The 16,515-nt window shown below is 33.7% G+C and overlaps 2 protein-coding genes and 1 non-coding gene across 5 annotated transcripts; 1 reads left to right on the top strand and 2 right to left on the bottom strand.

Annotated features, from left to right (window-relative positions):
- Nucleotides 1-4,622: 4,622 nt before the first annotated feature.
- Nucleotides 4,623-4,743, top strand: LOC114881783. The gene has a single exon (XR_003790328.1). It is a non-coding gene; the product is annotated as a 5S ribosomal RNA (ribosomal RNA).
- A 389-nt stretch (nt 4,744-5,132) lies between these two features.
- Nucleotides 5,133-6,323, bottom strand: LOC114881782 (thiamine transporter 2-like). Its single transcript, XM_046288721.1, is given in 3 exon segments — nt 5,133-5,641; nt 5,722-6,174; nt 6,295-6,323. Coding segments are annotated over 3 exon segments (885 nt in total). The 3' UTR covers nt 5,133-5,238.
- An 8-nt stretch (nt 6,324-6,331) lies between these two features.
- LOC114881781 (condensin complex subunit 1-like) lies at nt 6,332-13,463 on the bottom strand. Of its 3 annotated transcripts, none has more exons than XM_046288636.1 (22): nt 13,445-13,463; nt 12,165-12,336; nt 11,939-12,073; nt 11,676-11,854; nt 11,466-11,605; nt 11,267-11,348; nt 11,148-11,210; nt 10,851-11,084; nt 10,447-10,779; nt 10,185-10,377; nt 9,793-10,109; nt 9,336-9,728; nt 9,023-9,267; nt 8,825-8,945; nt 8,440-8,751; nt 8,214-8,341; nt 7,889-8,143; nt 7,544-7,816; nt 7,338-7,480; nt 6,886-7,272; nt 6,740-6,820; nt 6,332-6,672 (listed from the first exon to the last, which is right to left on the bottom strand). In XM_046288636.1, exons 2-22 carry the CDS (start codon nt 12,277-12,279, stop codon nt 6,518-6,520), a joined length of 4,284 nt encoding a protein of 1,427 aa, XP_046144592.1. In that variant the 5' UTR covers nt 12,280-12,336; nt 13,445-13,463; the 3' UTR covers nt 6,332-6,517. The 3 variants fall into 3 exon arrangements, with proteins under 3 accessions (XP_046144592.1, XP_029054483.2, XP_029054482.2); XM_029198650.2 differs by lacking the exon at nt 13,445-13,463 and adding an exon at nt 12,403-12,492; XM_029198649.2 differs by lacking the exon at nt 13,445-13,463 and having other exon boundaries at nt 12,165-12,481.
- Between the last annotated feature and the right edge of the window lie 3,052 nt (nt 13,464-16,515).

Raw genomic sequence — 16,515 nt, 5'->3', positions numbered from 1 at the left:
AAACTTGTACGTGGAGCACTGCAATGAAATTGTGCCAGTCCCACAGAAGTCTGCAATCAATCACAAATCCCAGTTAGTGTAATTGGGGTGACAAATTTTTTCTAGAATAAATCAGATCTTATAGAAATTTTGACATTTCGAAATTTTGGAAATCTGAAATTCAAGAATTTGGAAATTCAGAATTGCTAGAATTAAAAAATTTTCAAACTGAAGTCTTGAAAAACTGAAATTTTAGAATTTGGAAATTTAGGAATGCTGCAATACAATAATTTTTCAACCGAAATTTTAGAATTTAAGAATTTATGAATGCTAGAATTAAAATATTTGTAAAGTAAAATTTTGAAAATATTAAATTTTAGGATTTGGGAATTTTGGAAACCTGAACTTTTGGGATTTTGATGTTCTGGAGTTTTGAAATTGTGAAACTACAGAATCTTAAAATTTTAGAATAGCGAGAAGAGGTCAGTCCACATTTTTCAAAGAGGCCAATCCTACCCTGACATCTATGTAAAATTGTATTAATATCCGCACTTATTTGCACACTAAACACATTTCTAAATCAAAATAATAAAATTCAGCGTGTGTTTTAGGTTCTAATATCTTATTTCTTTAAATAATCATTTCAATACATTGGAATTTGAAAAGGTCGAAAATACCGATCAAATGGTGAAATAAATACATATTATCTAAATTTCGAAGATATAGTTATTGTTTCGTAATAATCTGTACATGTAATCTGTTGGAATATGCGTACGAGCAGCAAACGTATTATTAATGCAGCAGTTAATTAAATGCTTCGGATAGAACATTTGAACTATGGAGGACAGAACAAAGATATGTACATACTCTACATCAGGGGTAGTCAACCTTTTTATACCTACCGCCAACTTTTGTATCTCTGTTAATAGTAAAATTTTCTAACCGCCCACCGGCTCCACAGTAATGGTGATTTATAAAGTAGGGAAGTAACTTTACTTGTAGTAAAGGAAGTAAGGAAGTAGTAATAGGTTATTGTCAATGAAGAGCCTTGTGGGGTTTAGAACCCGCTCTGCCGTTCCGAAGCTTTCGCTTATACCGGCAATGTTAAATGGCGCGTAGCGCTTGAATAACTACCACCCAACTCAACCTCCCACCAAGGGGAGACGTGCCGGATCAATCCCGCTCACGGCGAACCGATCATCGCACGGGGGAGAAGACACAACACCAAACTCTTCGTCGGCGTGTAAGGAGTTTTGCTCTAGGACGCTTCTACTTTAACAAGCTTACCTACGTGGTCCCAGCTCAACCCACGAGGCGCTTCACGTCCACAGCCAGAGCCTCGTTTGCCACCGGTAAACCGGTGCCCGGGCCACACCACGGGGTGGAGGGGTTGGCACATGTCACCGCTGGGGCTGGCTGCAAGGCCCCGAACGGCATCTTTGTGGCCCGAAGTAGTAATAGAAGTAAAATTTCCATTTCAATGTTTTTAAAAAGTCAATTAAATTAAAAAATTGAAAGTGCCTTAGTATCGGACAAAACCCCTACCGCCCACCATGAAAGCTGAAAAGCCCACTAGTGCGCGGGAGGGACCAGGTTGACTACTACTGCTCTACATTATACACATAATATATACACATAAGCTTCACCATTGAATTTATTTATTTATAGCAATGATAGTTGTAATTTCAGCGATATGAAGACTGCAAAATCTCTTCGTTTCATATATTCGCATTCAAATTCTTGTTATTAGTTTCTACAAATCCTTCCAGACTTCATTTCAAACTGTCGATAGGTTTATTCTGTTTTTACTGTTTCTATTGTTTACAAAAAAATGTGCAAACATAAATTATTAGCGATTGTTTGTTGTGTATATTTTTAAAGGTTTAGCTATTACTTCTTCAATTACCGGAATTTACTGGTAAAATTGTTACAGAATATTCTTGACATTAAAATTGATATTTTGAACCATGCAAAGATATATGTATACCCCTAAGGATAAACGGGAGTAACAGTAGAAGAGGAAAAGGTACGAATATGAGATAGGGTAGAAATATGAGATATCAAGGATTTAACCCGTACGCGGTATTAACATTTTCAACAATGATTGTACATCAAGAATTATGACGAGTAAAATACTCTCCCATAACAATGATTCCTGATAAGTATCATTGTTTTGTTTGACAAACGTCTTAACATTTGGCTGTAATAGAAAGTTTCTACGCGAGTTTTTTACACAAGTTTTAAAAGGCAAATTGCAAAATCGGGCTCCGTACGCCTCTGAATAATTGCAGAAAGAATATTTCCATAAAAGAATCTTCAGCAAATAGTGCTTCTTCACCACAAAATATTTAAAATACGAAATCGCTAAATATGAGTCATTTTATGTCAATCTGACTACTGCTTGACTATTACACTGTCCTTGTTTTTCTATGTAGGAAAGGCAAGAATTTTCCGGAATTTCCCAGTTTTCCGGCTTGAGGCCTTCAAGATCGCTTAGGACTTGGGCCGTCACTGCTGTTGACTCTGAAATGAAAATTTGCATTGAAGAAGAAATATAGTTAGCTTAGTATTAAACACATAAATACATTACTTTCACTGTAACAGTGAAGTGAATACTTATTAATGAAGAAATTCAGAAAAAAGTGAATAAATGAACAAAACGCAGAGGTGATAACGTAAATAAATTTAAAAATAATTGTGCACTTTACTGGTTTAATTATAGCTTTGCAATTATCTGTTTAAGTAAGCTAGTAAAATGCAAACCTGCACTTAAATTCTTGTGTCGTCATTCCAGCATCTTGTTCAACACGAATAGGCGATACATGACACTCCACTCTTATAAAAATCTAATCCTAAATCTAGTCTCAACAAATATTTAAATGAATTTATGTGATAAATAACTGAATGTGATAAGTGACTGTGTTCACTTTGCACCAAGTACTTGTAAAACTGAAATTATACCGTTTCGATTATGCGTTCTAAATGTAACTGTACTTTCGAACGTCATATTCAAAGAGAATTAATTCACCACATATGCCATGATACCATTTATTACGGTTATTTACTGAATGAATTAAATTGAACGAATTGCTATCGTATATCATCGCTTCGATGAGTAAGGGATTCACTTTTCCGATGCAAATGAATTGGAAATGCCTAGCGGCGAATTTGGTTCACGATTTACAATTCTAACTGACGATGAAATAAAATTTCATGTTGGGAATATGTGAAAGAAATTGCATGCAGGAAAACTTACACGCGTAACAAAAAGAAAATATTTAAATCTAAATAGTTATACACATACAGGATATTCGGCAACAGGTGAAACAAATTTTAAGAGATGATTCTGGGAGTCAAAATAAGACGAAAATGACGAAATGGCGCCTAAAATCAGCAATTTGCACAGCACCGACGATTGAACGTCACGACGCGTCGTGTCGGTAGGAGCGTGCACAGCCATGGGCTACGCAGAAATGGGCAGGAAATTAGCTCAAAGAGCGCGTCTGACATCGACACTGTTTGGGAACGCGCCAAAAGAAAAAAAACGGAGAAGGACTGTTGAATGATATTGTTTGTCATAAAATAGACTTTGTATTAAAATAAAATAACCATACAAAAATCAAATACTTTGCGTTTTATTTCAATTTGAAGATGTAACACTCAATTTGCATAACCCTATACAATCCTTTGAAACGTGATCAAAGGAGGAACGATTATCACTTTCAACATTCAACAGAAATCAACACACCCATTGCGGATTAACTATATGTACATCAGAAATGTTGCCAATTTCTGATACAATCGTTACAATTACAAATGTTTTCAGCCGTATCTATAACGTTCTATATTTTTTCTTGCGACTTATTAATTATCAAGTTCTTCAAAAATTAAAAAATGTTTGAATTCAAAAATTTCTAAGGAACCGATTTAACCTCCCCACACAAATGAATGTATTATACTATCGGTAATGCCGGCCCTAACCTCCGGGTTATCAAACTTTCGAGCGCTCCTTAGTTAATAAATCTGGTTCAAAAATTGAAATTTATTCTAAATGAAATTAAATACCATTTAATGATAAAAAAAAATAATGATTTACGAATAAATAATATTGAAAAGATACATATTTTAATAATTTAATGATTTAGAAAGTTTAAAAGGAGGGGATTGGTTTCTGCAATAGTAATTGTAGTGAATTCCAAACCCTGGAAAGTGTGGCCCGGGACTTAACCCCTTTAGACCCCCCTTGATCCGGCGCTGACATCAAATTTTAGTTGATAAAGATACTTTAAATTTTCGACACTACAATATTAACTTACATAATTCAATTTTTTTAGAAATTTGGATTTTTTATGTCTGAGAGACATATTAAAGATTATGTCAGTTAACACGTTGAATATCGCCAAAAATCCTTCTTGCAAACATTTGTTTCATGTAAAATGAAGCTATTTGCAAAAATTTCATTCGAATCGCATTTGACAGATTTTCGGAAATACAATTGTATTAACCACATTTTTATTTTACGCAATTGCAGTAGATTATGCAATGGAATACCACAGATATGAACAACCAATTGCTTTCTTAATTACCTTGTATATTTCCTCGGTTTTTACCAGTTTTCTCCGCTAGTAAACTCTCTATTTTCAACTAACGGCCACACGACTTAGGACTACTACCGGTTCTCGTCCGATCACCGAAGTCAAGCTAAGTTCGGCGCGGATAGTACTTGGATGGGTGACCGCTTGGGAACTCCGCGTGCTGTTAGTTCTTTTTTTTTCTTAAATTAAAAGAAAATTGACAACCCTATTCGGTAAAACTCTCTTCCATTTAATTTTTAACGGACTTCGAAAAGGAGGAGATTACTCAATTCGATCAGTATTGTTGTTCTTTATGTTCGCCGATTACATACTCCAAGCCGGATGGACAAATCGGAACAAAATCTTTTGCATCTTGTAGAGTATGTCTCTTGATTGCTCCTGTTAGAAAAACATTTCCTTTTTTTTCTTTGCCGACTTTTATTGCAAAAAACGTAATGCTTCATTTATATTTTTCGACGTTTACTCTGCAAGGAATGAACCGATCACGAGGAAACCTTTCACATTTAACAGGATGTATATCCGCGATGATCCCACTTGCAAAAATTTATGGAATTTGTTGTTAATAACTATTGTTGCAGCAAAAAACCTATTTCTTGGTGTTTGCAAGAAATGTACCATTCGTGATGAAACCTTTCACATTTAGTCATACAAGATATTTGCTCACCTATATGATAGTGTATAAAGAATTTACAGCTCCGTTATAAATCTTATCTCCATATGATACACCAGTTTACCAAAGTAATTGTATATAACTGATAATTTGTAAATATCCAGAAGTGGAAAATGACCACCATATTGACCATTTTTCAACATGACTATTTGAATATGCTTGCAAAAAATCTTTCCATGATAGAATATAAGCCTGTTTTATTTTACGTATCAATGAAACATTTGTACTGGGAGAATTGCTGTTATAGTCCTGTTCTGGTCTATATAATAATTCATTTAAATTGTATGACTGTGATACTATCATTTCATTATTAGTTAAAGAATCACGGTTTTCATAATTTTCATTTTCTTTATGAAAATAAATGGACTGACAAACAGAACGTAAAAAATATGCCCATTACATAGTTTTTGAATATTTTTAATTCATAAATTTCTCTCTTAATATTTGAGTTATTAGAATAAAAATTAACTATTTCACATCAGATAAAAATTATTGTTTTAATAAATACCTGATACTGTAATATAATTTAATCTAATATATACATCAAAAGAGACTGTGAATTGTGCAACAATACCAGACATACAATGACCAAAAGGAGATGCTGCTTTTGTATAACTAATTACTTCCTGATAATGTTCGCTGTCAACTTTAGCATAAATATTATGTTTTAGCATAAATGTACAATAAGCCACTTCTGTAGATAAAAACAGGCCATAGAAGAATTCCACACTTTGCATAGTCAACATTTCTTTTTCAAACATTATCAAAATAAATGTGATAGCATCAGAGAAACCATACAAAATAATGACAGGCTTATATCGTACAAAATCTGTTACTCAAAATATAACAACTAATGCCGCAAAATAAGAATATGAGGCAACAGGAAAAATTTCTTGATTTACCTGAAAAATAATGATGATCCTGTAATTACTGTGTAATATACAAGAAAAATGAATGATAATTAAAAATAAAGAATTTAATAACAGAAATTCGTCATTTATTTATAAATAAATAAATTTATTTTTTGAATTAACAATAATTATTATATACAAAAAAAAATTCGATATTTCCTTGAACATTTGTAAAATTTTTCGAAGATTATTTTTTACAATTTTATTTCATCATTACTTTTATTAAAATAAATAAAAAATTGATTTGCAAAAATCGCTTACTTTCCTTTTTATCCTTAATATAATTTTTAAAAAAGTAAAAAATTGTACATTAGTTATGCAAACATGTATATATAAGTATACAATATTTACAAATCTAATTCCTAGTTTCGTGAGTGCGATAACCGTGATGAAGATCTTTTTGGAGAACATACTGGTGTTACAGCCTGTTTATTTTTCTTCGGACGCGGCGATGATAAATCGATACCCTTGTTTCGGATTGATCTTCTTAAAGTTGACGTAGATGGATTTACAGTAGCTAATAAAAATAGTAACAATCAGATATCAAAAAGTAATTGTTTGTTTACAGAAATCGGAATACATACATCGTCTTTGAGATTCGATTGATTCATCAGAACCAGAACTTGATTGAAGTTCATGCGATTTTTCTTTTTTCTTACCTTTTGCTAAAATAATTTTATATCAGTTATATGTAATGTTAATATTACTATTTTTATATTAATAAACGTACGTGTTGCAGATATGCTTGAATCGTTATCCATTTCATCATCACCATCATCGTTATCATCATTTTCTTCTTCTTCTTCTTCTTCTTCTTCTTCTTCATCATCATCATCTTCTTTTTCACCCCTACTTTTACGTTTTGAAGCTGCTCGTCGACTACGCTTCCTTGCTTTCGGTATCAACTGTGGTGGTGGCATCATTTCGTTATCATTCTGTGTTGAATTCTCTGTTTTTTGTAAAAGTTCCTTCATTTTTTCTTCCAATTCTACGGAAATCGCTTTTGTATTTGGTTTTTTCTTTGTCTGCTCTATAATAGATTGCAATGCTTTTGAAACTTGATTGTGATGAATCTTCTCCTTTAGTAGAGGCAAACTTTCAATAAGACGTCGTAAACCTATTTAAAATTTTTGTTTTAGAAAGAAATTTTTTAAATTAATTATTAAATAAATTCTTACTTACTTTTTGCACTAAACTGTAAAAGTGAAAGACAATATGCAAAGTCACGCCACTGTCTTTCTGTAGTTGCTAGTTTAAGCCTAGCACAAATCTTATCAATTATAGAATCAACATGTTTTTCCTTTTGTAGTAAATTCAAAATTATCCTGAAAACATATGTTGTTAGATTAATTGACGATTTGATGTTTTGTCTTATTTATTACACGTACTTTAAAATTTCGTGAAAATCAGCTTCGTTCAAATTTAATTCAGAGTCGGTTAAATGAGATAATAAATCAGGCATCAGGTTGTATAATACGTTGCCTTTTTGTGAAAGTACTTTAAAAAATTGCCTCGCATCGTTTCGGAGTTGTTCGTCATGGTCAACAATGCACACAGCTAATTCTGATATCTGCCCTCTCACACGCAACATTTCTTTCAGTATAAGACTTGATAAAATTCGAAAACACGACCTTCGTACGGTTATATGTTCATCCCGAAGTCTGAAAGTTAATTATATTTTTTAATCAATTACGATACCATATTTGAATTGATTAACGAGTGTTTATAATCACCTGCCGTAAACGTGTTTCATCCATGGTAAAATTTGATTTGGAAATCTAGTTGTTAGATCACTTATTCCAATAAGAACATTAGCTCGAATATTAGGGTAGGGCGAACGTTCTAAGATCGTAATTAACAGCTGCAATGACTCTTCACAAAAAATGGAACTTACTAGCATCATTTTGCTAAGGGCAAGGGCACCAGCGGCTTGTAGATCTTCACTATTATATTTATCAGGATATCGACACACATCTAATACCAATGGCCTATAAAACAAAATATATAGGCATATGCAAACAATACAAAATAGAAAAAGAATTAAATTTATGCACATACACAAATTTTGATAAAAGTCCATCACCGGTTACAACGTGATTTTCAAGAACATCATTTATAAATTCTGCATCCGCATCTTCTACCGCGCCTTCAACAGCCTCTTCTCCATTATCTTCGGTGATAGGTGTCTAAATATAAAAGTATAATATAAGATCTTTCATAAAGGTCTATAGTTTTCACGGTGTATAATCTTTTTAAAACAAAACTTCTATATTATGTCTTTTACCTCTTTATTCCGAATCATTTGTCTTGCACTGCTTGGGGTCGTCGTTGAAATGGATTTCCGAGATCGATCAAATTCTTTTCCTTTTTTATTTGAATTCTTTTCTTTTCGTAATTGTCGTATAACATCTCTTCGCTTTAATTCCTTGTAAACTGATGTGTCTAAATGTACCATTTCTCTAATTGCGATGTGCCCAACTACATATAACAGTTTAGCTAACAGAAGAAGTGGAACAGGCAAATCACTGTCAAATTGTCCTCGTTTATACACTTCTAACAATAATTTCTTTATTAAATACTCGGGTTGATTAGCTAACTAAAATGTTTAAATATTTTTTATAAAATATCGTTCTATAAAATCTGTAATAAAATAATAGAGTACTTCATACATGGTAAATGGTACTAATTGCATCTGTCGCCAATGAAACATATCCGTCTTCTTCCATATTAGTAAAGTTTTCTGTCAGTAGTGTAAGAATTTTTGTAAATATTTCATGGTCATTTGGATACCTAAGGATAATAGAAATGATTATTACAATTATCAAATATACAATTAAAGAATTATTACGCTTTCACAGGTAGCTTACCTGACAGGAGGTTTTTCAATATCATCATTTTTGTGTTTTATTTTTAACAATGCTCGACAGGTATCTCTAGCTAATAACAGATCAGTTTTTGCTCGTGGTCCTAATCCTACTTTTATCAGTACTTCCAAATTTCCTGTTATAATATTGCTTTCAGCCTGGGCAATCATTGTTATTAACATCAATGCTGTCCTACTATCTAATGGATTTGTGTCTGACGACTTCATTGAAAACTTCTCCCACAATACCTATTAAACTTAGAGAATTAGATTACATCTTACATAAAAATTATAAAACTAAATATAGATGATATTACCTGTAGTACTTCACTATTTATATCATTATTATTGTACCACGTTAAAACTAGCTGAGTTAAAGCTGGACTTTGATTAGGTTGAAGTGATTTTAACAATTCAATCAATGCTTTAACACATGTTAGAGCTTTTTGTCGCTCTGCTTTTTGACTTTCATTATTAACTAAGTAAATACTTTTATACACCTCTGCAATATTATTGCGTACCGATGGATCACGGTGAAATACTTGATACAGAGCATCGCGTATAGCGGTTGTAGCTCCTACTACACCAAACTGATTAGCAGTTCCAAGTAAAGTACATGCTTCAACAGCATCGCTTGCAGTTTCAGAAAAAAGTAATTTTTCTGCCATAGGTATAGCCGTTTCTAGTTCAGTGGCAAATTCTAAGCAATGCTACAAAAAAAAATACAGAAATAAAAGAATTATCAAAATTAGTAGGAAATAATTAGATACATACCTTTAAATAATTTACAACGCGTTTTGCTCCTACTATATTTTCTTTATCTTTATCTAATGATTCTCTGTTATCAGCATTTTCTTGTACATTATCTGGACCATTTTCTGATTCCATAAATGTTTTCAATAAAAGTAAAAGCAGACATTCTTCTTTTGCTTCGGCAGAAAAATTTTCAATTTCTGGATTTTCCTTCAATTTAATACAAACCTTCCACAAAAATTTTACTGCTTTCAGAATTTTTTCTTTTAACATTAATTGTCTGACGTGTTCAAACGCTGTATTAGGGTCAATATCAATACTTTCTTCATCTTCATCATCTAGATTTATAAAACAGCACATCTAACTTATATGTATCTTCATATCATGCATCATACTGAATAAAATGAACATACCTCGTTTGTCGCTCCCCTCTTTCGTGCCATTAATAACTTCTTTTAATGCTTCTCTTATTTTCGGAAGCAAAGCATTCCATAATTCTAATCTCTGACTATCGCCACGAGTACTTCTACTAACAGTTTCAGCTTGTAGCTTTCTTAGCGTTATTTCTTCTTTCTCTAACGATTTAGAAATCTCTACTTTGTTTAACTAAAAACACGATTCATTTCATCAGATTTTGTATTCATAATAAAAAGAAAAAATTAACATTATGCATACTTTAGCTGCAAATGGGTTGCCTTGAACTAACGCACGTATCAGCTGCAAAGCTTGTTTTCGTACAGTTGTACTTTTATCTTCTAATCGTAATGCCACAGCAGCTAAAAGCTTTCCTTGCTTTGCTAAAGGAATTGCACCTTCACAACATAAATGTTGCCAAATTTGTAAAACCTTTGACCTTACATAAGCATTAACATCTAGAATATGTTCTTCTAAAATATTAAGGCATTCATCACGCTGATTTTTCTGTTCTTGGGTAAGCTCATCTCCGGTTAATATTTTTTCTACAATTACTCCCAAGATGTTAATAATGCAAATTCTCATAGTGTAATGCTGCAAATGGTATAAACAAACATAAAGTAAACTTAATATACAATTTTATATTTAAACTAATAGGAACGTACTTCACTAGACAGATAATCTATTATATCATCAAGAATAGGAATTATAAGATTTGGTTTAGCAGTGGCAATGGTTTCAAGAAATGCTGAAATATTACGACAGTCACTTTCGGATGGTTCGCTTTGATCAATTTCTTTTATTATTTCCCTTAATAAACCATTACAACCACATTCATCAATCATATGCACCACTCCAATTCCTATATGTGATGCTAACACATCACGTAATTTCACCAACTACAATATTAATTGATACTATTAACCAATTCTGTTATTTAAATAAAATTTAAATATACGCACCTGAACCATTCTTACTACACAGCTTATTCCATGATGATATCTCTTAACCGAAGTACCTAAAATCTTTTATTAAAAAATTATGAGAATGTTAAAATTCAAAACAATTTAAAGAATTTTACCTCAAAAATAGTTTGTCTTAGATGTTTTTGTTTGGAATCTGTACATTGTTCTATCATTTTATAACACACTTTAGTGAGTATTCTACAACATAGCATTAACAATTAAATCAACAAGTTAAATCACATTTTTTATTTAGAGTAATAAAATTTTTGTTACTTTAACATAAAAATAATTTCTTAGATCATATATCAAACTTACTCGGTGAATGAGTCTTCAACAATAGGGGGTTGCCAAAGTTTTTGTAACGGTAATTGTAATAATCTATAAACATATTCTAATGCTTTCTCTCTAGTATATTCCCATTCTTCTTCCATATCAGATCTAGTGCTTTTCTTACGCTAAATAAAATAAATTAGTTAACATAAAAATATTAAATCTTTATAATACAATTCTAAATATTATATAAACCTTTCCACTAAGTTTATCACTTCCATCTTTAAGAATTTCATCATTTATATAGCAAACAAACAATGAAAACAAATATGCAACCATTTTAGTCACATTTATAAATTTCAATCTCTCCTCTTCGTTTAATGTAGTCTGCTTTTCAAATATACTTTCCATGTCCACAACCAATATTTCTAATGCTGTTTTAAATAATAATTAAATGTATTACTGCCATATAATAATATTTAAATAAGCATAACACATATGAAAATAACATTCCTTACCTTTATGAATTCTACAAAAACCACGAATAACAATTGGCAATTCAATTTTATTTCTATGAACAATTATAGAAAAAAATGTATCAAAATGTTCGAAAATAAAACTAATTCCACTAGTTTGAAGGGCTGTTCTTGCTTCTGTAAAACCAAAAGTAACGAAGTAATAATATGTACGAAATATTAGATAAAAGAATTGCATTGAAAACAATAAATAACATTAATTACATACCATCGAGAGCTTGCGGAATTACACCTACTGGAACAATTTGTTTAACATTATATTTTCCAATTTGCCTTTGCAACAGCTCATCTTTGTTTACAGGGATAACAAAATCCTTGATCATTTTTGGCTATTTATATCCGTACTGTGTATTCTTAATGTATAATCCTCACTGTGTATTCTAAAAATTACAATAATTTCTACAATCTCGTGTTGTGTACACAACATTGACTGTTAGGTCACTTACATTCAAATTCATTGTAACCAACGTGACTCAAACACGGCATGTCGGACGCAAATCGCCACAGCCGACTCTAGTACTAGCCATGCTGAACAACGTGGCAACACCGCTCACGTGACAATCGGGAGTCCTATTTTCAAAAACAGAGTCCTGTGCTCGGAATTGTAATTACCGTCTTTTTTAATTAAAAGCTGTAGTAATATACGCTATTTTGTATTAATTACGTATAAACAAGACATAAACGTTGCAACTATGGCAAGTAGAAGTGATGTGGTAGTATAAAATTGTTATAAATGTGATATAAATTTTGTGTACTCTCGAAGTAGTTTGGTGTTGTGAAGCATGATATTTGAAATATTTACAGTGGTTTCAAGAAAATTTAGGTATGAAGCAAAATGAAACCATCTTTGGATCAAATTGAAACATTTAAGAATTGATAAACGTGTATATAAGTGAATAAAAACCTTGAAACAAGCGAAATTATTGGAACGAAACCAAAGAGGTTATGTGAAGTCCAGAGAGTAGCCGAGAGTCTGACGACGTTGATTGGCTGGGAGTCTGGGAGTCCGGGAGGCAGATAGAGTAGGGTAGATGTTGATATATTGGGACCGGACTCCCGCGGTGTTGCCATTTTTACTTCAGCACGGCTAGTACTAGAGTCGGCTGTGAAATCGCACGAAAAATATAAGAAAAATATAAGGTGATGCTACCGTCGAAAACTTTACCGACAGTCCCTAGAAAAATCCCTAGAACGTAGAACACAAATTACGTCGTCATTACTAAACAGAATGCAACAAAATTTGATGGACGTGTTCAGGAGACCTTAAAGAATGGCGCGCTGGTCCTTATATTATCCAAATCGTCAAAAAGTTATAAAATATTGAAATTTATCTCTGTCAGCGGTGAAGAAAATGGCGGATCGGACTCACCTGCATCAATTTATTCGTAATATAAACATTTTTGCGAATCGTATGTCCAAATAGAGACCAGAGCGCCATTCTTTGGAGCGGATAGAACAAAACGAGCACCCAAGGGATGATGTACTTACAAGCCTCCAGGTGGACGAAATTTGTGTTCTACGATTTTCACTCGCGAAAGACGTCGAAAAGGTAAAACAGACCACAAATTTAGTTCCTCGTTTTTTGTGTAGGGCGCAGTTCATTCGTTTTCTGCGCTCGACCGCGCGCTCATTCGCAGCTCGTGTATGTGAACATGTGAATTTGGGTTAAACTTTGATTCCAAGGACGTAAAATTATTGCCCTTTTTTTTGCTCTTTACTAGTTTTTGACACGTAGAATCCATAAATGTAGGTCGTAACTTTAGGAAATTAGCGGTTCAAAAGTTATGAGTATGTAAAGTTTCGCGTTTTTAGGATATTTTACACGTTACTTTGATGCCATGTTGCTTCCATCTATTATTTGATTGGCCCGCATAGATGAGCATTCAGAGTTCCTACATATCATACTACCAACCTAAAAATTTTAAAGAGGGCCCTTTGAAAGAAATTATTACATTTCAACAGTATTATTATTTCACGAAAGCGGTGCCGACCGCCTCACGGCGGTCAGATTTAAATATATAGCCTAACCTAATCTAATACTTCCGCTTACCTTGTTCGGATTAGAGTCTCAAGAGCCCTCAGCGGCAAACACGCAGCTCGCGAGAGAGTCTGCGGTGTTGTGCACGTGGGTATTAAACATGCGTGGACAAGGGGGTGAAACACAAAAACGAAACAGAAACAAATATTATGAATAAACACAAAACTTTATTATCAAAAGTATGTAACCTAAGTAACAACTGAATGAAAATTGTGTGAAGACTGTGTATTTACGTAGAGCTCGGCGTAGTGATGGTAGTCACATTGACCAGTCGCGAGGTAGCGTAGACAAAAGAGTGAGGAAAGTCGGAAAAGCGCGCGTTCGTAGGGGGTGTGAACCGCTGCATAGGAGAAGGCGCTAGAACGTCGCACGCGGTACGAGCGTCTGCTTTCGAGAGTGGTGCTGCCACCTGGCGGACGGCAAAGCAGGCTCCGTGGTTCGTGGCGTCTCCGACGAGGGTGCCAAATATATTGTTTCATAATTGCCTCCATTAATGATTTCATCATATCGACTTTATTTTTGCGGCAAAATCGACGGCATAAATACTCGCACAGGCGGTCGGCGAAATCATTATCGTGGAAACGTGCTCTACCTCGCATCCAGTCTTTCGCCGGCCGCCAGAATGCTCATCTATGCGGGCCAATCAAATAATAGATGGAAGCAACATGGCGTCGAAGTAGCGTGTAAAATACCCTAAAAACACGAAACTTTACATACTCATAACTTTTGAACCGCTAATTTCCTAAAATTACGACCTACATTTATGTATTCTACGTGTCAAAAACTATTAAAGAGCAATAAAAAGGGCAATAATTTTACGTCCTTGCAATCAAAGTTCAGCCCTACGTAACAATTATTAATGAAACCTATTGCTGAATACTCTAAAAAGTATAAAATAATTTCTATTTCATTTATATCAATACTCCACAGCTATTAATAAAACCTCTTTGATCGTTAAATAGTATACTAAATATATTTCAACCTTTTCGCAGGCGGCATAAAATAAAAAATTTTTCTTAACAAAAATAAAATATTACTTGTTTTGTACTTACCTCTTTCCTCAATCGTTGTTTGACTAAAACTCACTAAAACTGAAGTATCATGGGCTCGTCCCGCGATCGGTGCCCTGCGTGAGGACATTATTAGCAAATCAGGATACGAGAGGATGAGTAGGGCTCACGGCTCACCCCGTGATTGGTTTGTCGTGACGTGCTAAGTAGAACATTCTTCCTCCTGCCTTATTCTCTCGCTCTGTTGTCAGGGTGGTCTATTCAGAACGGTCCGTGGAATATTCTACGCTTGAATTTATGTATGTATGTGGTTTTCAACCTTATTAATAATACTTTAAATGATATGGTTAACATTATCAAATATTCCAATGACAACAGATTGCTCTGGTTAACGAAAGGGGTGCGCACAGGTACATTTTGACTTAAGTCGTCGGTGATATGAATGCAATGCATAAATTTGAAAAAGCGGTAGAAAAGAATGATGATCCATGACGATAGTTGTTTAACAATTTCGACAATAATTTAAGCGTTGACAAAGTATACGAGAACATTCCCTTATTTGAAATATTTGGCAAGATTTCTGTTGCTAGGCAAATTTTTGAAATTTATTGCCCTGTACGACCCTTATTTGATCCTTGATGTCGCTGTCGTTTGGTCGTTATTCGCAGTGGTTATCGTGCACTCTCTTCATACCATCCAATCATTCACTCAGTCATTCGTTCTCAATTGTACCGATTTTTATGATATAAATAAGTATGCATATCTCGCATGTAGGACCAACTGGCGCTTGTGTTACAGAGAGGAGTAGGTATCTGGTTAAAATATAAAGAAAAATCGCATTCCCTCTGTTTCCACGCGGTTGACATGGGAAGTTCCGGGTGCGAAGCACTGCCTGACCGCGCAGCGGCAGTGTTTACGATACCTCTACCCTGAACGGACTCGAGTTTTTGTATTTTATTTACTACGCAGTTGAGCGCGGCGATAGTTTCAAGAAAGGTTATCTATGTATATTATTTAAAATAAACTGAATATAGCATCCTTTGTGTGCGTCGCATGGGACCAATTCCATGTGCATAGCACTGACGAGGTACACAAAGTCGGTGAATAAATACCAATATATTTAACCGAAATAATTTAGAAAATATAATAATTATAGCGTCAAACCCTCTCTTGCGCTCCTTAAGCCGGGTATCCACCGGTATCAAACGCCCGTATCGTATCACCGTTCCGAACCCTTTTGAATAGGCAGACGTTGCCTCGTTGCATGCCACGGCGTGCTACGGCTCGGACAATAGTTCTTCGTGTCTTGAAATAAACTCCTATAGGCGAGAAGTTTCGATTTGCTGCATGCTGTTTCTTTAGTGTAATTATCCAAACCATATCGTGTTTGGTATCATTTTAATCAGAAAAACGTCACAAATATGTTGGTAACAGTTTTTTAAGAAAAAAATGAAAAATAACAAAGTTCAGTCGTTGCATTAGTATTATCTCACTGATGTATCCAATTCCAA

Source organism: Osmia bicornis, chromosome 14 (genome assembly GCF_907164935.1).
Source record: "Osmia bicornis bicornis chromosome 14, iOsmBic2.1, whole genome shotgun sequence".
Classification (NCBI taxonomy): Eukaryota; Metazoa; Arthropoda; class Insecta; order Hymenoptera; family Megachilidae; genus Osmia; species Osmia bicornis.
Note: the sequence above shows the minus strand (reverse complement) of the source record. Positions and strands in the feature narration are given on the sequence as shown.